At 38.7% G+C, this 22,999-nt stretch overlaps 1 protein-coding gene across 1 annotated transcript in view; it reads left to right on the forward strand.

Annotated features, from left to right (window-relative positions):
* The window catches only part of C6 (complement C6), a 79,101-nt gene that overhangs the window by 42,346 nt on the left and 13,756 nt on the right, over positions 1-22,999 (forward strand). Inside the window, exons 7-15 of the mRNA XM_072605739.1 lie at positions 2,920-3,120; positions 5,140-5,380; positions 7,122-7,244; positions 10,254-10,420; positions 14,252-14,477; positions 16,952-17,123; positions 17,310-17,421; positions 18,591-18,723; positions 20,819-21,007. Coding sequence (XP_072461840.1) covers positions 2,920-3,120; positions 5,140-5,380; positions 7,122-7,244; positions 10,254-10,420; positions 14,252-14,477; positions 16,952-17,123; positions 17,310-17,421; positions 18,591-18,723; positions 20,819-21,007 — 1,564 coding nt within the window. The remainder of the gene's footprint in view (positions 1-2,919; positions 3,121-5,139; positions 5,381-7,121; positions 7,245-10,253; positions 10,421-14,251; positions 14,478-16,951; positions 17,124-17,309; positions 17,422-18,590; positions 18,724-20,818; positions 21,008-22,999) is intronic.

A 22,999-nucleotide genomic window follows, 5' to 3' on the forward strand; every position in this document is an offset into this window, starting at 1 on the left:
GTCGTGCTGATCTCATTGTTGTATGCCTGTGAAACTCAGACAATATACCGACACCATGCCAGGAGATGGAATCACTTCCAACTGAATTGTCTTAGGAAGATTCTGAAGATCACCTGACAAGATAAGGTAACTGACACTGAGGTCCCTTCTCGCGCTAAACTACCAAGAACTTCACTGAAGAGAGTGCAGCTATGATTTTCTGGCCACATTGTTTGAATGCCAAACTTGCATTTGCCTAAAAGACGATTTTATGGAAAACTCACACAAGGCAAGCACTCTCAGAAGGTCAGAAGAAGCAATACAAGGACACTCTCAGGGCCTCTCTGAAGAACTTTGGAATCAGTTGGGTGACACGGGAGACACTGCAAAGGACTGCCCAGCATGGCGTACCCACATCAAAGAAGACACTGTGCTTTATGAGTGAAGGGGAATTGCAGTAACTCAAAAGAAATGTGAGACTTGCAAATTCATTTAGGAATGAATGCTGAGAATTGTTTTTGCATGCAACTGGGAAATAAGAAATACAGGTAATGAGGTATAGAAATCTATCCTGCCCTATAAGAAAAGAGAGAAGATGGGGATAAGGGAATTGAGGGGTGTGATAGAAGGGAGGGCAGATTAGGGGAAGGGGTAATCAGAATTCAAGGTATCATGGGGTGAGGGAGGGGAGAGATGGGGAGAAAATTTGGAACTCAAAATCTTGTGGAAATGAATGTTGAAAGCTAACAATAAATAAATAAATAAATAAATAAATAAATGAATGAATGAATGAATGAATGAATGAATGAATAAATAAATAAATAAATAAATAAATAAATAAAATAAGAGAAAGAAGTGCAAATTTAGAGACATTTCCACTCCAAATGTTTATAAAAACTATTAGTGCCCAACCTGTCAGAAAGCCTTCCAAGCTCATATTGGTCTGATCAGCCACAGTGGGACATCTGAGGTCAAAGGTTCTATTGTAAGATATCTTCTTGCATAAGATCTGTGAATTAATTGTCTTTTCTTTTGCTATCCTTCTTTGGATATTATATTTGCTACTGTCTGCTGTATCTGCCTTGAGAGGTCCATGAAATTTTCTCCCTGCTTTTCCAACTTAAATTTCTCTCAATCAAACTTACAAGATCCCAAGAAAATATATCTATGTCTATGCCTATCTATATCTATGTTTGTATTTATATTTATATCTTTATTTGTATCTATAAGTGTACAATCTATATCACTCTTGATAGCTATATCATCTGTATCTGCCTCTGTGCTCTATAGCTTTATCATCTCTACCTCTAACCTCTGTATCGAGAACATCTATATCTATAGTTGTATCATCTGTATCTATGTACATATCATCTGTATGTCTATACCTGTCAGCTATCTCTCTATATAAATTTTATTGGGCCTCCTTAGGTATGCTCCACTGGTCAAAAGTCTGTCATTCATGTTTCAAGTCATAGTTCAGAAATTCTAACCCCATTCTTTAACAGCGTTTTCTTGACCACCAAAAACTCACCTTTCATCTTTCACCTCAATCCTCTACTTCAATCAATAACAGTAACAAGAATTCCACCAGTGGCTATAAATACTTCAGTTTCTTACCCAGAACTTCATGTTCTTTAGCAATATTTTCAATGTATCTTCTGCAGATACCATCTGTCATCATATAAATGGAATGGGAAATGATTAGTAGGATTGACAAACCTCAGGACATAGTCACTGTCATAATGAACCCCAGGAAGGAAAGCAGACCTCTCTGTCATTGACACCATATTGAGAAATAGCTGCCTTGGTAGCCCTCAGGAGGGAGTCACCAACCACCACCACTTCTTTCTTCTTCCTTTGCCCGTGACTGATAGACCTCTCTCTTGATGGCATTAGTGGACTCACATCATCATTCCTTGAAGCAAAAGAAGCTACTTCTCTTGAAGGGACCCTGCTTATCCCTCTAGGGAAAAAGCATTGTCATTATGACTTAGACTCAAATGCTTTCGGTTTTCTAACTTTTCTTCTGGATGCCATACTCTTCCATCCTTCATCCTTCTGGTACAGGCAGGATCCTTGACTGTGGTACATTGTAAAGAACACTAACTCTGGATTCAGAGGTCAGGAGTTCAAACTCTTCCTATAAACCTTGGGCAAGTCATTTATCTTTCTTAGACCTCAGTTTCCCCATCTGTAAAGTGGGTGGAGGAGGTCAGACTACATAATCTCTGAGATTCTTTCTAGCTTTACAGCTGTAAATTAATTCAACTAATGTTTATTAAGCATCTACTCATGCTATGTTAATTCCTGGGGATACATATAACAAAAAGAAAGAGTTCTTGCCCTGGAAAGTTATCTGGAAAATTCTGAAAGTTCAGAGTCCTTCAGTTCCTTAAAGGGAAGAGAGAGACCAATGAGAATCTGAGAAGGTGCTGAGTATCAAAAACTGAGTATGATGAGATTTCAGGTGATCAATTTCTCCTGGGTGGGGCATGATGATGGAAAATAGAGAGTTACATGCTGTGATCTATTGCCTCTGGGATCCAGGCATAGGAGAGAGTTGATGGGATTTGAAGTGAGATACCTGTCTCTAAGGGACCCCAACAGGAATGCAAGAGGTCACCCGAAGTGCAGCATTCAAACTAGTAGGAACTGCTTCTTTCATCTTGTGGGACCAGTCTCAGGAAAATATAGCTTCCAGTGGGCCACCAGGGAGGAAGTTGCTGTTTTTTTTGCTGTTGTGGGAGATAGAAGCAAGGCTTCTGTTGATCTATGATACTCAAAGCATGGTGATAGGCTACACTCTACTATATAAGACAGGTTTAAAATGAGAAAGGAAAGGAGAGAGATCAAAGTGTAGTCCACATTCAGACCAAGATGATATATTATTTGTGAGACTTTTTGTGAGATATATGTATTATGTGAGATTTTTTTTTTCAGGTGAAAAATGAAGAAGATGATTTGCAAACTGATTTCTACAGTAATTTAATTTCTCTGGGAAATTATTATGATCAGAAAGATTCAGTTCATTACCAAGGGCAGCATTATTCTGGGATTCCATTGTTATGGTCAACATCAAGAAAGGAAAGAGTCACTCAACAATCTTCCTTCAAACAAGCTATTCAAGCTTCCCAACAAAAGGTAAGAGAAAATGGCCCATGGCCTTTTTCATTTTTCTTTGTCTAAGAATTTTAATTTTAGAATGACATTCAAGGCTCTATAATCCAATCAAACTAACTTACTTCCATTATTCATTTTTGTTGTACCTTCTGCCCTCTGCCTTCTCCCCATGCCTTTGCTCCCAATTTCTTCAGATGCCTGGAAGAGTTTCACCCAAACCCCACAATTTTTTGTCTCTTGAAATTTCTCTTTTTTCAAGATCCAACTTAGATGTTGTCTCCTAAAAGTCTTCCCTGACCCTTTCCCTCCTGAAACTTCTCATAGTTTGTTATTTGGATCTTTCCTCTGTATTTATCACATTCCCCCTTCTTTCAAAAATTTGCTTAGGTCTGTAGCACCCCCTTGGAGTTGTGGGGTGGAGGGGCCCTGCCTAAACCTCATACATACTCTTGGGAAGATGTGATACTCTGCTTCCTGTTGTCCATGATGACACAAAAATTCAAAGATTCATCCTTGTGCCTGAGGTCAGAAGGAGAACGACTTGAGGGGACCAGGGTTGCCCCTTTAATATATCTGGGTAATTCTGGCTCAGCAGCCAATTAAAAGAATCATCATGACCAGCCTCAAGCAGTCTGAGGATATCTGAGCCTGCTCTGAAATGAATCCCACTATGGGCCTTATCCACCCTTAGATTGTTTGTTCTTTGAGGGCAAGGCCCATGTCATGTATATCTTTGTATTTGCATTTTGCAGTTTGCAGGTACTAAATCAACGTTTACTAAATTGAGCAGAAAGGAGTTCAATGAAATTTTGAGTAGGTCATTTAACATCTCTGAGCCTCAATTTCCTCAACTCTAAAAGGAGGGAGCTGGACTAAATAACCTTTGAAATCTCTTCCAACCCTAGATCTATGGTCTACTTATTTTCTGATGAGAAGAAAAATATTTTATAACCAAATAAATGGAAAAAAACAGGAGTAGTGTAAAAGATTAACCTAGACTGATTAGCTGTTGAAGCAAAAATACAACTTTCTAGTGCCAAGGTAACCTGGGGCAAAGAGATGAGATGAAATATGAAAAGAGCCAGTTTAACTTATAGTTAAACTTATTAAAATAGGTAGCTTATTTTGTTTGCCAACGGAAGAAGAGAGTATGTTTTTAAAAGCATTCCCAAATCATTTAGAATCAGAGAATTTAAGAACTTCTAGTACACCTGCTCCTTTTACAGTGAAGACACAGGGTCAGAGAAGCCCTACAATTTGCTGAGGGTTGTACCTTGGATGCAGGTCTCAATTCCCGGGGCTTCCTCTACTCCATCTGTGATGTGATCTTTGGGAGACAGTGACACATTAGGAAGCCATTACAAACAGAAAATACCCTGGGGAAACCTGAATTCTGCCTTTGAAATCAGAGAATCTCATTCTAAATCCATGCTCTGTCATTTTCTGCCTATGCAATCTCAAGCAAATCATGGGCAAGACCTTTCAAGGCTGAAAGCTCTGGAAAGTATCAGAGGCCAATGTTTCTAAGACTCATGCACAATTAACCTCGATTGGCTTCGGTGTTCTCATCTATAAAATGAGGAGGTTAGATGGTCTCAAATATCACTTTCTGCTCTAAATGTAGGGGTTTATGTGTCAAGGGTAAAAAGAGAAATAAGGATTTCATTTCCAGCCTCACTATGATTTACTGGAGCACCTTGACTGTTCAATGCTTTTGAGTTCTGCTTTCTTCTTGCATAAACCTAAAAGAAGAGGAATATTTGCCATGGATCCCTGCCAAGTCCCCTAACTGACATCATCAAAATAATCTCATATACAAAATACCCTGGGCACCGTGGAAGACAGGTATTCCTTCAATGTGAAATTGTTTTGAATTTTGTATGAGCAATAAATGCTACATAAAACAAAGTTTTCTCCAAGACCTTTAGCTTAGAGAGTCAACATGACTGAGGGAATGAAGAAGAACACGGCCACTGGAAGCCCTGTAAGTGATTTCCTGCAGCCTGCATTAATCCCACTGCTTTTCTGCTTTTTCTTTAGGATTCCAGTTTTATTAGGATCCATAAAGTAATTTCTGTCCTCAACTTTACAATGAAACCCACAGAACTGCAACTCTCAGATGTCTTTCTGAAGGCACTTAACCATCTGCCTCTCCAGTATAATTATGCCTTATACAGTCGTTTATTTGAGGACTTTGGGACTCATTATTTCACTTCTGGTTCTATGGGAGGTACCTATGACCTCCTCTATCAATACAGCCGGGAAGAACTGAAGAACTCAGGTAAGGTCCTTTTTATCCTGCCATCGTCATAAGGTGCCCAGAAGTGAAAGTCTAGAATCATAGGATTTAGGTCTGGGAAGGATCACCGTAATTATCTAGCCCAACTGCCTACTTTTATGAAGAAAACAGACCTAGAAAAGGAATCAACTTACAAATAGTTATAGCTGATCATATATTCATAATCTTGTTTGAATGGTAGGAAATAGCAACTTAAAATCCTTGGATTTCATTAAATACCATTCTCTACTTAAAATAGAAAGGGCAATGAGGTCTCATGGTCTCTCTATGCAAATATGGGAAAGATCTGGAGGGAACTCTTTCTTTGAGCCTTCTTTCCACTAATGTAGCTCACAGCCCTCTTTAACTTGGGAGGTAAGTCACCTAGAGAAATGACTGGGACACATTTGTGATTTAGTGACTTACTCAGGGTCAAAACTCTAACAAGTATCAGAAGCAAGATTTAAGCCTAAGTCTTCCTGACTCCAAGACTAACACTGTATTTCACTATACTATCCTCACCTATAGATCACAATAACTTTTAATTAGCCAACTTAAGTTCCATAATAATTTAAATGTATGAAGGTGGATATGACCTCAGGTTCATAGGTTCATGTGTCAATATAAAATCTCTTTGTTGGGTTTTTGTAGCAACCCCTGAGTGAATCTTCTCATCACAGAATCACAGATGTTAAATATTAGAACTGGAATGGACCCTACGCACCATCTAGTACAACCCTTTATTTTATAGATGACAAAACTTTTGGTCACAGAAGTCATGTGACTTGCCAAGGTCACATGGTGAGTTGGGAGTAGAGTCAAGACTGTAAGCCACGTTTCCTGAATCTCAGATCAATACTGTATTGATCAGGGCTTTTCATTCCTTTTTTGGGTATCAAGGACCCCTTTAGCAGTCTGGTGAAATCTATGAGAATCCTTTCTAAGATTAATACCTTTAAATATATAAAATACATGGTATCACAAAGGAAATCATGTTGAAATTATATTGAAAGGAAATTATATTGAAATACAGTTATCAAAATTTTGAAAAACTTTTAAAAAAAGTCATGGAGTCTAGATTAAGAGCTTCTGCTTTAGGTAAGAGTTGTTATCCTAGAGATGTGTGTAGTCATAGTACCTGAGTTCAAAACCAACTTTGTAATTTACTAGATATATGACCTTGGGAAAATCACTTAACATCTTTGGATGTCAGTTACTTCATCAATTAAATGAAGGGGTTGAAGCAGATAACAGCTAAGTTTCCTTCCAGCTCTAAATCTATAATCCCATAATACGATAATTTCATCTAAATAATACTCAATTAGCCAAAGCCCCTATTTTGGAAGGATTTTTAATGCACCCCTATTTAAGAAAAATAAGTAAATAATACACCAAATCAGTAACTGCATCTTCTTTTGTATAGCCCCCTATTGTTGCAACTACAGACACCAAAGTCAGTGTAGAACAAAGGGTGAGATTGTATCACTAAAAACAGGTTAAATATGATACAAAGGTCTGGGCCTTGGACATCCCCCTCTACAAGAATAATGCATTTCCAAGGTATATCGGGATCATCTTCAGCCTGCAAGAGGTTTCAATGGTCTCTAAAAGTACCAGGTAGACATGAAAGCAGTCAACCTAGTTTTTGTCTCACCACTGGTGGGAGCTAGAAATGGAAGTGAGCTTCTCCATTCCTTGGAGGCATTATTCTCAGGTTTTGTTCTGCTTGTGTCCTAATTCCCAGGCTTAACAGAGGAAGAATCCCAGGACTGTGTCCGTATTGAAACTATTAAGAGGAGGTTCTTCTTCAAGAAAAAGGAAGTAGAGAACAGGTGCACCACAAACAAGATGTTAGAGCGCTATGAAGGTAATGGCAGACACTTCTTGGTAAGAAAGACCCCGTGGTACACAGAGTCATTTCTCCTTCTAGCTTTCTCTTTTCTAGGCTAAATACATCCAGTTCCTTGAGCCCATCTTCAAATCACATAATCTTGAGGACCTCAGCATCCTGTTTGTCTCCCTCTTAAGACTTTCTAACTTATTGATGTGGCTTCCTGAAATGTGGCAGACAGAACTCTCCACAGTCCTTACCCCACATGTGGTCTGACTCATTCAGATTGGTACAACAGGAATATATATCAGTGCCCTTTTTCCAGATTATGATTCTCTCAATGTAGCCTAAGGTAACCCTGGCTTTTTTGCTACCATATCCTGCTGTTAACTCATACTCAGCTTGCAGTCCACGAAACATTCCAGATTATTTTTTTTTTCCAGATAAGCAACTCTCTGGCCATAATTTATAGCTACTTATAAAATAGTTTTGTTTTGTCTTGTCTTAATTACAAGAGTAAGATTTTACATTTCTCTGTATTAAGTCCCATCTTGTTCATTTCAGCCTGCAATTCTAGCCTGCTGGCATCTTATATATAGCTGGGCTTGTTTACACAATTCTACTTCTTCATTCCAAGGTTTGTTTTAATTGTTCTGGAGAGCAAGAACCATGGCTGAGACTTACTTAGGACCACTAAGGACCAGATTAAATCTCCCAGTTATGAACCACATTAGCTACTCTTTCTTTGCCAAGTAACTGTTGTTTTCTGGTGTTTAAAATTTTAATTCTGAAAGGTTAAGTGTCATTGAGGCAACATTAGACATGTCAGAACTGATATTTAAAGGCTCATATAAAGGTCTTGAGTTTTAAAGCAGGACAGATCATAGTCAGCTAGAGACAAAATGGGGCAGATCGGGTGATTGGGGTCTGTTTCCAAAACAGCATACCCTGAAATGTAGGTAGGCAACTGGGTAGTTGACATTAATATAGTCCTATAGGACTAGGTAATGGGTGGATATGCAAGTAGAGAGGCAAGACACAGCAGAAGAGGTCAGAGTCAAGCCCATTGTGGGCAGAAAATCTTGATCAGCAAGGTCTGGTACTACAGGTCTTCAAGTAGAGACTTAAAGATCCCTTGTCAAAGATGCAGAAGAGAGCATTCCTATTCATGTATGCATTGGACTAGATGGCCCCTGATTTCCGTTTTTCATTTCAGATTCTGTGATTCTGTGCACAAGTAGTCATTTCATCAGACAGAACATGGAATCAAGTTATCCTTCAATAAATAAGAATCTAGGCAGATAAATAATCAATTCCAGATTTCTAACTATAGATAATGAGTTATGGGGACAGAATTTCCACCATAGGGCACAAGTCACTGGAAGAATTTTGACAGAATGTAGAAAGGCACAACCCTATCATCTAAGGAACTTGGATACTAATCAATGAACCGTATTTGTTAAACCCTTACCATGTGCCAGGCATTGGGCTAAGCACTGCGGATACAATTAATAAAAAAGAAGACAGTTCCTGACTTTAGTGATATTATAATATAACAGGGGAAATAATTCACAAATGGATGCAAAAAAGTGTGTGTGATGGGAGATGGGGGGGAGGGGGAATGGAACCAGGGTCTACCTGGCACAAAGGTATCTTATTCCATGGAGATGAAATAAGGCAGGAGAGCAGATTCTCAGAGTGATCTGAGAATCCAGTTTCTGCCCTCTATAAAGGAAGTCATTGGCAGGAGTTTGGTACTCCAGCCTCCACCTTCGCAACCAATAGGGAAAGAAAGTTGAGAGAGATGGAGTCAATCAAGACTTTAGTTAACAACATGGTGGTGAGTTTAGAAAAAAATGAGCTTATCCTGGGCGGGGGGGGGGGGGGGGGGGGAAGGGAGGGTGTTACAGAATATCTCATTCCATGGAGTTGAAACCAGGGCAATAGATGCAGTGTGGGGTGGGAAAATGAACCACTACTTCATCTCAAGGAAGTTATGATCAAACAGGGGAGGCCAAAAGTGCATATATAAGTTCATACAGGATAAATAAAAAAAAAAATAAATGCAAAGTCGTTAAATACGGGTACTGTGGGAGGGAAGAAACAAGCAGATCAACCAATATAGGATCTAAATTACTGGGAAAATTGAGCTCTGAGTGAGTTATAGTCATAGAAAATAAAGAAGAGATGAAATACTTCAATATTGGTACAGGAAGCCATCAAATCTATGGCTCTCTTAAGCTTTATTTCCCCTGCTTAGGGGACAGGTTGGATCCCATGATCAAGATTAAGTTAAGTCAGACAGTGGAAGTAAGTAGTTCTAACTATTGGTTCTGACAAAATCTAAGGACAAGAGTCAAGGCTGTCATTAGAGGGAATGTCACATGAACATAGGACCATAGATTTAGAAGTGGAAAAGACCTTTGAGGTCTTTTTAGCCTAACCCTCTCCCCCTGTTCCTCATGTTACACATGACTTGTCACACCAGTGACTTGCGGCAATCAGGATTGGAACCCAACTTTTTTTAACTTTAAATCCAACTTCCCTTTCTTCTAAATAAATCTTATTTAAATTATCTCCTTCAATTCAGTTAGTTATTCTTTTAGTTAAATGGTTTCTTGACCCTTTCTTTTAAGTTTAGGATTATTTTCTTTTCCTTCTTGCCTCAAACTTTGATGCTCCAACATTGTTATTATTTGCATTATATTACTATTAACTACATTATATGACTTGCATATTACTTACGTTATTGTTACATGTTATATTACTTATATTATTATTGTCACTCCCTAGGATAGAGGCATGAGAGTCTACAAATTAAAAGACAGAAGTTAGGCATCACAGAGTAAGCTGTCTTTGAAAACAAAGTACACTCTACCTTTCATCCATAGTACACTGAGGATAAATTCAGCATATTTAAGTGATGACCCATAGCCATGAATGATCTCTATCAGTCTCCCCATAATGCAAACAGGCATATTTTGTTTTCAAAATGCAAAGCTGCAATAAATTTGAAGAGACAATCTCATTGAAATCCCTCCACAGGCTCATTTTTGCAGGGAGCTGAAAAAACCCTCTCTCTGGTCCAAGGAGGAAGGAGTGAATATGCTGCAGCTTTAGCATGGGAGAAAAAAGGAGCCTCTCCAGAAGACAGTGTATTTACTGAGTGGCTGCAGTCCGTGAAGGAAAACCCTGCTGTGGTTGACTATGAGGTAAAACTTAAAAGATGCTTAATGGTCAGCAGTGGCAGTCACTCTCAAGCAAATAAAAGCCAACTTCTACAGTCCATTTCCCCTTCTCCTCACCTTCCCCCAGTTAGTAAAGGGAATATGTTCTTCCCTTTAGTGCAGTTGTAGAGTATGCCTTTTCCCCTCAGATATGAAATTGAAATGATATGGCTTTTGTTACCCAAACAAGTATTTTGGATAACACTATTTAGAATTCAGGGCATGCCTCAATATATGTGAATATCCAGAAGAGGAAATCTGTTGCATAAGAAAGCTCAAACTTGTACAAACATAACTTGATATCACCCTGGGCATACTGTAATATCTAATTTCTACATTTTTCTTATAAATTTTTTAATTTATTACTATTATTATAGTTTATGTTATAATATATCATTAAATTATGTTACATATTAACATAATTAATATAATAATATTATATTATACAACAATGTATTAGGGTATATTGTTATATTGATATTAATATTATTATACTATTATAACTCATGCATGTACTCATGATGACTGAATGGGATGGGAAGTCACCAGCGCCACTGGTTTCCAGCTTTTACTTTTCTTGGTTTCATTGATTAGAATTAATCATTAGATCATAGAGTGGAGTTGGAAAGGACTTCACAAGCCATTTAATCCAAACTACTCACTTTATTGATGTGGCCCAAGGAAGAAGTCTGGTTTTCCATTTCCTTCTCCACTGGAATAATGCAAACAGATATTAAGTAATTTGCCCAGGATTATACAGCTAGTGAGTCTCTCTGGATGAATTTGAACTCAGGTCTTCCGGATTCAGTCCTCTATCCACTGAGTGACTCAGCTGCCTTTAAGGCTAACCAAGGTTAAGTGACTTGCCCAGGGTCATACAGCTATTAAATGTCTGAGGCTAGGTCTTCCTTTCTCCAGCCCCAGCTCTCTATCCACTGAGCCATCTAATTGTCTCTTAGAGTAAATATGGTAAATGGTGTGGGTGAGTTTTGAACCTAGGTCCTCACACTCCAGAACCTGTATCATTCTTCCTCTACTGCTCCAATCTATGTGGGCGTTTCTGCACTTAGCCCGGTGCCTGACACATAATAAGTGTTTAAAAAATGCTTATTGACTGTTGACAGATTGACTACTATAATTCCATGAAAGGAGGTCATCTCTTCTAGGGTTTATAGAGAGTTTCATGTCCACTGAAATGCCCATAAATCATATGATTATTTAGAGATGAAAGCAGGGACTTGGCAGTATCAGTTGAAACTGAAAAACTAGCAAAGAATTATTGCTAAATTTTATTATTAAATTTTAATTAATTATTAATAATATATTACTTATTAATTAATTGATATTATAATAATAAATTATTAAATTTTCAGCAAACACTACAAATTAAAGCTTGAATTATTATTTTGTTGATTGTCTAGACTTCAGAAAGTGATGGAGAAAGTTATAATAATGCAGACTAAAGTTAAAAGTTTGTCCTGCATGTATTGTTTTTGTTAAGTATTACCAGTTGTCAATCATTTACCAGCACATTCCTGGCTGGAAGGGACCTTAGAAACCATCTGGTTCAACCCCTTCATTTAACAAATGAGGAACTGAGATGGAGAAAAGTTGGGTGACTTGTCTAACATCACACAGCTCGTAAGTGTCTGAATCAGGATTTGAACCTAGGTTTTCCTGAATTCAATTCCAATACTCTCTCCATTAGCCAAGCTGCCTCTCTGAAGATCCTTTAAATTTCTTTCCAATCTGGTTACCTTGTAAACAGAGACACTTCCATAAATGGGATCCAAAAAAGGATGCACTATTTTCTTGGCATAGGGAATAGGTATTTCAGTCTCCATGGAAGTTAGATCTTATTTACATGCAGTGTTAAGGAAGATCACTTATGCTACATAGAGAATACAGGCCAGAAAGCATAGCTGGGTTGTGTTTTACACACTACAGAAAATAGTTACTTCAGGGCTCAAGCCTGTCACACCAAGAGTAAGGCTGCTTCCTAGTAGTTCTTTTTCCTTATCATCATTAACTCTGCTGCTCATTCTACTACTTTCCTATTACTTTGGTTCTGTATCTTTTGGTATTCCATCTCTCCTTATGTTTGCACCAGAAGCCAAAACAGCAAGGTCGGAAAACTTTCTTTCAGACTCACTCCCATCCCCTGCCAGCGTCTCTGCTCAGATAAGGCTTTGTAAGATTTTAACAGAGGTACTTAGTCTCATTAGTTGCCTGACTCAATGTCAGTCACTTTGAATTTATTAGGTTCCTACTATGTGTTGGGCATTGGCATCCATACTGTCCTTTTATAGGTACCTCTGAGAATTTCATAAGACAGTGCTATGGAGTTACTTTAGAGGCTATCACTTCCCAAGGGCATAACTCCTAGGAGAGTGGAAGACGCATATGATGGCACATCTTAGAGAAAGCAAAAACAGCAAAGAGGGAGGAAGGGAAGAAGGGAGAGAGAGATAGAGAGAAGACAGAGAAAAAGAAAGAGACACAGAGAGAGACAGAGAGGCAGAGATAGAAGGAGGGAGGGAGGGGGAAAGAAAGAAAGAGAGAGAAAAAATGTAGAAAAAGAGAGACAGAGAGATAGAAAGAGACAGACATACAGACAGAGATAGAGAGACAGAGGGAGGGAGAGAGAAAGAGGGAGAAGACAGAGAGAAAAAGAGACACAGAGACACCATGAGAGAGAGATAGACAGAGAGACAGAGACAGAAGGACAGAGAGTGAGAGAGAGAGAGAGAGAGAGAGAGAGAGAGAGAGAGAGAGAGAGAGAGAGAGAATGGGAGAGATTCCATTTTCGCAAAAAATTGGGCAGATACCCCCTCCACTTTCCACAACAAACCTTTGGAGGGCTTCCCTCTGGAATGACAAGAACTGAATGACATCCTATGTCATTCCTTTTAAGTGAGAAATGTCTTCAACTTTTCTCTTTCATTCCAACAGACTTCTATGCTGATAGAACATCTAGCCAAGTGATTAGGCTATTACTGCCAAAGTGATTCTCTAAAGCATCCTCAGTCAGTCAGTCAGTCCGCCAATAAACATTTATTAAGTGGCCACTATATCACAAGCACTGTGCTAATTCTGAGAATACAAAGAGATGCAAAATAGTCCTCGTCCTCAAGGACTTTGCAAACCAATAAAGGAACATAACCCATCAAAACAAACTGAAAAAGAAAGGGAAGGAACCCCCCAGAGACAGAGAAGGCTGAAGGAATGCAACTGGGTGGGAAATGAAGAATAGGTCTGCTGCTCAGCCCATTAACTCAATAAACTACATTGGCTCCCCACTACATCGAGAATCAACTATAGTCAATTTTTCACATTTAGAGCCCTCCACAACGTGACTTCTTCCTTCCTTTCCCATCTTATGTTTTATTTCCCTCCGGGCACTCCACAATGCAGCCATACTGATCTAGCTGCTGTTCAGTCTCCAGTCTCTGTACTTTCTCACTGGCAGTCCTCCATGCCTACAATATATTCCTTCCTTTCCTCCATCTCTTAGAGTCCCTGACTTCCTTGAAGAGTCAACTCAAAAAGTCCTCCAACAGGCCTTCCCAGCCCTCTCAGCCATCAGATCTGCTCCCACCAGGATCATCTTCCATTTACTGTCTATATTTTGTGTGTATTTACTTATGTGTTTATGTTGTTTTTCCATTAGAATGTCACCTTCTTGAAAGGAGGGCCATTTTAACCTTTCTTTGTCTCCCAGATGCTGAGTTTATAGTGTCTGGTATACAGAAAGTGTTTAACAAATGCTTATTTTTTGATTGAATGACATTACTCTTCTTTGGAATATTCTCTTAGCTGGCATCAATCTTGGACTTGGTGAAAAACATTCCCTGCGCAGTAACTAAACGGAAAAATCTCAAGAAAGCTCTTTTTGAATACGCTGAGAAATTTGATCCTTGCAAATGTGCCCCATGTGCTAACAATGGACGACCCACACTCTCAGGAACCGAGTGTCTCTGTGTGTGTCAGAGTGGTACCTATGGCCAGAGCTGTGAGAAGCGAGCCCCAGACTATACTTCCAGTGGGTATCAGTGCATTGTTGTGAAATAATCATGTTCTTTCTAAAATGCTTTTTAAGACAGTTAATGAAAATAACCCCATCCTGTGTAAAATTCCTTTCAGGAACATCTTTGAAAGTTTCATAAACACTCAAAAGGCTTTGAGCTTCCAAGCAGCGGGTAGGGAAAGGGAAGGGCACAAGATTTTTATTAAGTGCCTACTATGTGCCAGGCATTGTTCCAAGCACTCAACAAAGACTATCTCATTTGATTCTCATAACAACCGTGGGAAGTAGGTGATGTTATCTCCATTTTACAGTAGAGAAAACTGAGGTCAACAGGCAGACAAAGCTTTTGTGACTTGCTTAGTGTCACACAGTTACTAAGTTGCTCTTGACTGCCTAAGTAATAGAAAAGGAAACTGACTTTGTAAAGGAGAGTGAATTCAAACTGAACTGTGGTTTTTAAGCCAATGACAGATAAAAGTTTTTCTGGTCTTTTCTTATAATGCCATGGATTTACAACTTTGGGGGCCTTTTATTTATTCATCTGATCTATTCGTGTTTTTCATTTTTTTTAACATTCAACAAGTATTTGTTAATTGTATGTATTGTATGCACATCACTGTGCTTCAGCATTGGGGGAGATGCAACATTTAGATTGTCAACCTGAAAGTTTGGTTAAAAGAGGCAAATAGACTAATATACATACATTTATATTATTTATTCCCCCAAAACTAGCAGATACATGATCATGGAGCCAGAAGGAAACTTCTGACTGTCTGATACAAGAATGACTAGGCTTAAATACATGTTACCATAAGAAAGGGATTTTCTTACTTGAATAAGTTGTAAAGACAGTGAGACAAGACTGTTAAAAAAGTAGAGTCAGTTGGAAATTAAGATTCCAGGATGTCTGTTTTCCTCTGTCTCTGCAAGATAAGAAAAAATCACTCTACTGTGGTTGTAGACATCCTGTCATAAACAGGTCTTTGAAATTGCTGACACAGGAAATGGCATTTTTAGAGCAAAACAAAGCAGTCTGATTGATTAGTTCAGGCTTTGGCCCTTATTAAAAGTCCAAAAATGATATTAAATATTATCGAGATAAAATACTTTAGCCTGACTTTGTTTTGTTTCCAGCCTTTTTTCCCCACAAGATTGAACACATTTATTGTTTGTATACTGAAGAAGCCAATGCAAATCCCATTTTGGAGACTTCCTTGATTAGTAGCACAAGCATTTATATTAAGAATAGTTAATCATAACCCTTTTCCCTTGCATGTTCAAAGCTGAATTTTCTTTAAAGTAGAACTATAACTTCATATTTTGCTGCTGAACAGTATTTCCACCCCTACTTTTTAACTTTTGCAAGAAGTCTTACTGGATTTATCAACCTTTCCCTCCCTCTGGAGTAATTCTTGAAATAATTATTAGCACCTGGACAGGACAGACTTCCCACCCTGAGATAATAGCTGCCTTCCAAGGTCATTAAATCTGTACCATTTTTAGGCTAATTTTGAGAAACTCTACAGTTTTCCATAACAATAACTGCCACCCACATCCAGGGCTGCTAAAGGTGTTAAATGTGTACTAAGTGAGAGCTATGCAAAAGATCAATTATGAATTCCAAAAATTGTTCCACAAGTTCAGTTACATGCATGTTGGTGAATTATCTATACAAAAAGAAATCTTTAAGATCAGTTGGAAAGTGAGATCTTTACAATCTGGATTTTTTTCTCCATACAAGCAAGTACTTGGTGACATGTCACAATCTGGTAAACATCTGCTTCCAGCCTTGTAAATGTGCTTAATACAGTATAAGGGTTCTATAACTGGCATTCTCAAGCAATAAGAGTAAAAATCATACCCATAAACATCAGAGGTAATGATTCTCCTCTGCCAGTTGCCAGAAAGTTAAAGGTCAATCAGTCTCTGCTCTTCTATCAGACAAACTGAAACCAAGATCTAACTGGTACCCAGTTAACTACAGGTTCTAGCAAAGCTTTCTTTATTCCCATTTATGAACATACTATCTGTGATTTCTAATTATACACAATTCCGCAATATATGTTATTCATTTATCATTTTTCAGTGGCATGGCTAGTCTATTGTCTCTCCCCAAGGGAGAGCGAAATAAGCCCTTCTCCATCAGTAGTTTCAATTATATTACATTAGACAGTGAACTCTTTAAGGGCAGGCATTGTCTTTTACCTTTCTTTGTATCCCCAAAGCCTAGCGCATAGTTGGTGCTTAATAAATGTAATTAACTGACTATTGACTGACTGACAGGCATGGGTGCCACCTGTATGATCTGAAAGGCAGTAGCCATCCATGTTGTCTCCCCATCCTACTTCCTACTGAAATTTCCTGTTCAATACCTAATTATACTCTTATTCCTGTCCCTTATTTGCTAATGAGCCACAATTATGGACTCTTCATCCAGAGATCTTGGGAAGAGTTAGTCAAGTCCCTGGTTATGTCTCTTCCTATCCCAGATGAAATTGACGGTGCCTGGAGTTGCTGGTCTCCATGGAGTCCATGTGATGCATCTTATAAAAGAAGAAGAACCCGTGAATGTAACAACCCTGCACCCCAGAATGGGGGGAAGTCTTGCATAGGAGAGCAAGAGCAAGAGGAGGACTGTTCTTTTTCAATATTTGAAAACAGGTGAAGAATGGGAAGGAGCTAGGGATTTTTCCTTCCCTGATGTGAGTGATGAAGGTTCTTCTAACTATTTTGATGTTATGATCAGTATCTGACATTTTTTGAACAGTCCTGGTGAAGCATTGGGTTTTTCCCTAATTTTCTTTAAGACACACACACATGCAAATCCATGTCTTTTTATGTCCCCAGGGGAGATCTCTGCATAAATGATGATGAGGCCCTAAGAGAGGTAGATATTGAAGAAGGAGATCCTAAGTCTGGATGTGTTAAACCAATTCCTCCTGAAAATGGATTCCTCAGGGTGAGCTACCCCAACCATGTTCTAATTTAATGTTAGGGCCTTAGGTACAGAGGAAAATGAACAAACTTGAAACTTGGGACCACTTCTGAGAACTGATGTCTGTCTAATTTCAGTAAGTCCCTGTAGATTTAAAGAGTATGCAAAAATTATGAAACCCTACGCTCCCATCCCATGCCTAAATTATCAGGTGATATCCATTTCTTTCTGTTTCTACCTGAGTAACTCAGAAAAAAAAGAAACAGACTGCATCCATCCCTATTCCCCTACCCTCATTTAAGCTTTACTCCCATTCCTGTCCACCCCCCATCTCAACTTCACATTAATCGACCTTCTCTTTCACTTTGGTCATGGCATGTGGTTAATGGTATGTGAATATGATAGAAGGCTCAACTCAAATTCCTGTGGACTTGGATAACTTCGCAGTGCTGTATTTATATCTTCCTTTCTCACTTCCAGATCTGGGATGTCCTAGCCAAAAGGATGTCTACTCAAAGTCTAGTCAAAGAAGACATTGGGCCTGTAATTGTTAGCAGTCATTTCATTCCAAGGAAAGAACAGTTCATACTGTTCTTAAAATGTCTACTTTTAAAAATTAATTATACAATTTTAAATTGATTTCCTCAGCATGCCTATATAGTATAAACTTGACCAGGTTCCTCAAGGAGCACACTTTCTACTAGAAAGGTACAACAACAAATGGAATAGTAGTCAAGGAAGAGAGCTTTGATCTAGGTAGTCCAAGGAATGGTAAGCAGAAACAAAGAGCATTCGAATGTCACTCCCTTTATTATTTTTCCCTGAGTAAGAGGTAAAAAATTTGAAGGAAGGGAGAGCATGGTACAAACAGAGGCATATGGCAAGAAGATTTTTTTGGCTATGTCTTGCTGTACTTGTGGATGGCTGGACAGGAAGAAGAATAGGTAAGGGTTATGGGACCATCTAAGTATAGGGGACAGATGGCAGGGCAGGTAGCAAGGTACCCTTTCTGGTGAGACCCTGCTTTTCCTGACTCAAAGAATATCATCTCTAGTTCCATCGATAAGCCAATTCCTAATCAATCTAGAAGTTCTCAAGGAGATGGGAATGCTTGAGGGTCATGATTGGCAGGAGTGTCATGACAGTATCACAAAACAGTTGAGTTGGATTCCTTGGGTTTATTTGGTTTGTAGAATGAGAAGAGGCTGTATTCTGTTGGAGAAGAAGTCGAAGTTGCCTGCATGATGGGCTTCAATCTTGTTGGGTACCCTTACCTTAGGTGTTTACCTGACCAGACCTGGAGGCAAGAAGATGTGGAATGTCAAAGTAAGGATATGTGGATAAATGTCAGCTTGAAGGGGACTATAGCAGTAAGCTCCCCAACATACACAGGAAGGCCTGCTGTACAGATTCTTAGACCTGCTTTTCTAAGAGGAAAGCAACTTTTGAGGGGTCAGCAATCACTTTAATCAAGCACATCTATCATTCACATAGTTCAGGGGTAAAAATCAGCACCCTGAATTTCAGAGAAAATACAGAGAAATAAAGATCAACAGACAGGGCTTCCAATTGTCTGACCATAAGCAATACATACATAGTTACCAGAGAGAGAAGCACCAACATTTGGGTTTTCAAAGCCAGTGGGCTCCTTAGCAGCTGTCCAGAATTTTGTCTCGCCAAACAAGTACTTTCAAGAAGTAAGCCCCAAAGTAAAACCTCACCTCAGAGTATTTATATACTTTTCAGAGCCAGAGGGCAGGACCCTCTGACCCAATGCCTCAATAGAAATTAACAAAAGGTATTGAGGCCTATTAATGAGCAGAGAAGATCTTTAACTCTTTCCTCCACCCCACCATTAACCTTAAATTACCATTACAGGGACCAAGAAAGCCTGTAGTCAAGTCACATGATTTTAGAGATGTCCAGAGAGAAGAATTAACCCCAGACTAGAGTAACAAAATGAATTTTTTAAAAAGTCAGCAAAAAAGAGATTGTGATTCAGTATTAGGTAGATTAATGAATCCTATGTGTTTAGGCCAGCTAAAACAAGATAATGAACTTTTGTTTTCATAAATTAGTCATTTTTTCAAATAAAATTTTATAACTTTGACTTTTTATCACCTACCTTTCCCAAAGTATCCCAGTACTTAATACTCCCAAAGAACCAGTCTTTATAACAAAGAATAAGAGACAAAAAATAAAATTAGTAAAACGCACTAGTATATAAGGCAGACATTTTTTAAATGACCCTAATTAATCTTAATAAATTTTGATTCATAAAATTTTTGGTGTCCCTAGAGGTAAAATTTTTTTTCAGAGCAATTATTATAAAATTAATATCTTTTCTAAGGGATTTAATGGTAATTACCTCTCTGATTCACGTATCAGTGTAAAAAAAACAACAGAAACAAAAACAAACTTTTTTTATCTTCTCCCATTGAAAGATCTAAAAATCTCTACCACCTCTTCACAGCTCCAAGGCTACTCCGATGTATTTCCTCACAAGTTATTTGTTTTCTTTATTAGTCTTAATGCTTGTTGGTCCTTTGACTGGTTGGTAAGTATTCTAGCAATTAGTCCACATAGGCAAGGAGAGAAAATGAAAATAAACAGGTCAATGTGCAACTCATTAGCAACTCTTTTAACATGTCTGTTAGGAAAGAAGACGGAAATTAGCAGTTTACGTTACACTTGAAAATTATTGGTACATTTTACCTAGGGTTACCCTCTATTACTCCTCTGCTTAGATAATTGAGGGGTGTTCTCTTAGGAATATAGTAAATCTAAGTCACATCCCTATCCTTGATTACGATTATCCCCATTGTACTACAGCTTTATGGCAAACAAGACCAAGCCCTGTAGCATAGGGGAATAAGCACTGACTTTGGAGTCTAATTCATCTTCTGAAGTTTAATCCCTCTATGACCTTGGACAAGTCCCTTTATCCCTCCATCCACAGGCCTTAGTTTCCTCATATTGATGTTTGCCTCACAATGTTATTGTGAGGAATAAATAAGATAATATCAACAACAAAAAGTCATAAGTAGGTCAGAGGATCAGACCTGCATAGGACTGGCTGTAATAATAGTCTCACCCCATGATCTTATAGGTTAGAAAACTGAAACCCAGAAGGGTTGAAAAATTTGTCCAAGGTCACACAAGTAGTAAACCATAAATCCAGAATCTGAACACAGGTCTTCTGACTCCAAATTCTGTCCTCAGTTACCTCTCTTGCTTTGTAGATTATGTAGTATGTACTATACAAATGAAAGCCATTAAATCCTAAGTCATTCATTGAGAAGCAAAGTAGCTAAGCTCATAGGAAATGCATCCTAGTTCGCTTAAGTCACAAAAATCTATTTATAATTATTAATATGAGATTTTTCATGTGACATGTTCATATAATTGTTTCTGTCTACAGGGGTAGGGTGCCTAAAGCCATTTGTACAGGAAGGATTTTCAATCACACCATATCAAAGTGTATATGACATTGGAGACACCATCAAACTCACTTGCCCCCATGGCTTTGTCATTTCTGGGCCACCAAATTACACATGTGGGAAAAAGTCCTGGGAGCCAGTTATTCCAAGTTCACTCACTTGCAATAAAGGTTAGTACCCTAGATGTAAGTGAAATCAATAACATATCATTGACAATGTGTGTTTGTCTTTAATGTGTTTTTGTGGAATGCACATGATTGGTGCATACTGCAGAATAGCAATGTATATTTCAGCTTGTATTAACAATGACACAGGGGGCAGAGCCAAGGTGGCAGAGTAGAAGGATCTCCTCCCATAGCCCAAAAAATCCTGTTAAGATGACTCTAAACAAACTCTAAAGCAGCAGAAGCCACAATACAACAGAGTGAACAAGATTTCCAGTCCAAGACAACCTGAAAGGCCAACAAGAAAGGTCTTTAGCATTGGGCCCAGAGTGGAGCACAGCCTAGCCTTGGTCATGCAGCACAGCACAGACATGACTGGAACAGGCTTCAGGACACGGGATCACTGGGAAGCACTTGTGGTTCCCAGATTTATCAACCTACAAACCCCAAAGACAGCTTCAAAGGTCAGTGAGAAAGCTCTTTCACCTGGGTGAGAGGGGAGCAAGGTTCAGTCCCAGCCCTCACCCCAGGGCAGGGGCAGCCACTGAAGCAGCAGCATCAACTTTTGGAGCCCTCTGCCTAAAGACCCTGGGGGAATCAAGCAGCTGATCTGGGTCTCAGTCCTGAGTGGTGGTCCTGAGGTGAGGAGGAGCACTGGCCTGGTGGAGCTGATGGAGGCTCTGGAGAGGGAATCCTACTCACAAATCCTGGGCAGATACAAATGCTTGTGGTTGTTCAAACAACATAGTATAGTCCAGGAAAGAAGCAAACTCCTCTCACTTGATTGTGAAAACCATAATGAAACAAAGAGCCTAGATAACATCTTCCAAGAAATTATCAAGGAAAACTAAGATGATATTCTAGACACAGAGGATAAAATAGAAATGGAATGAATTCACTGATCACCAGGAGATCCCAAAATGAAAACTCTTAGGAATATTGTAGCCAAATTCCAGAGTTCCCAGGTCAAAGAGAAATATTACAAGCAGCCAGAAAGAAACAATTGAAGTATTGTGGAAATACAATCAGGATAACACATGATTTAGCAGCTTCTACACTAACAGATCAAAGGGCTTGGAATATGATATTTCAGAGGTCAAAGGAGAAAGGATTAAGACCAAGAATCACGTACTCACAAAACTGAGCACAGTACTTTAGGGGAAAAAATGGTCATTCAATGAAATACAGGACTTTCAAGCATTTTTGATGAAAAGACCAGATCTGAATAGACAATTTGACATCTGAAAACAAGAATCAAAAGAAACATGAAAAGGTAAACAGGAAAGAGAAGTCTTAAGGAACTCATTAAAGTTGAACTGCTTACATTCCTACATGGAAAGATGTTATTTGTAACTCATGAGACCTTTTTCAATATTAGGGTCATTAGAGGGAAAATATATATGTAAGTGTGCTTGGGTAGGTATATATGTGTATGCTATATATGTGTAGGTATGTATATGTACATGGGTGTATGTGTGTGTGTGTGTGTGTGTGTGTGTGTGTGTGTGTGTATACATAGACAGAGGGCACAGGGTGAGATGAATATAAAGGGACAATACCTAAAAAAAATAAAATTTACTGTTGAATGGAATGTAGTAGGAGTAAGAGAAAGGGAGAGATAGAATGTAGCAAATCATCTCACATAAAAGAGGGAAAAAAGAGCTTTTACAGTGGAGGGGAAGATGGAAGAGATGAAAGAAAATAATTGAGCCTTGCAGTCATGGGATTTGGCTTAAGGAGGGAATAGTACACACTCAGTTGGATATGGAAATCGATTTTACCCTGCAGGAAGGCAAGGGGAAAGGGGACAGGAGAGGGAAGATAATAGAAAGGAAAGCAAATTAGGGGAAAGGATAATCAGAAGCAAACACTATTGTGGGAGGACAGGTCAAGGGAGAGAACAGAATAAATGAAAGTCAGGATAGGAGAGAGAGAAATGTGGTTAGTCTTTTATGACATGACTCTTATGGAAGTGATTTGCATTGCTACTCATGTATG

The sequence above is a fragment of the Notamacropus eugenii genome, chromosome 4, assembly GCF_028372415.1.
Source record: "Notamacropus eugenii isolate mMacEug1 chromosome 4, mMacEug1.pri_v2, whole genome shotgun sequence".
Classification (NCBI taxonomy): Eukaryota; Metazoa; Chordata; class Mammalia; order Diprotodontia; family Macropodidae; genus Notamacropus; species Notamacropus eugenii.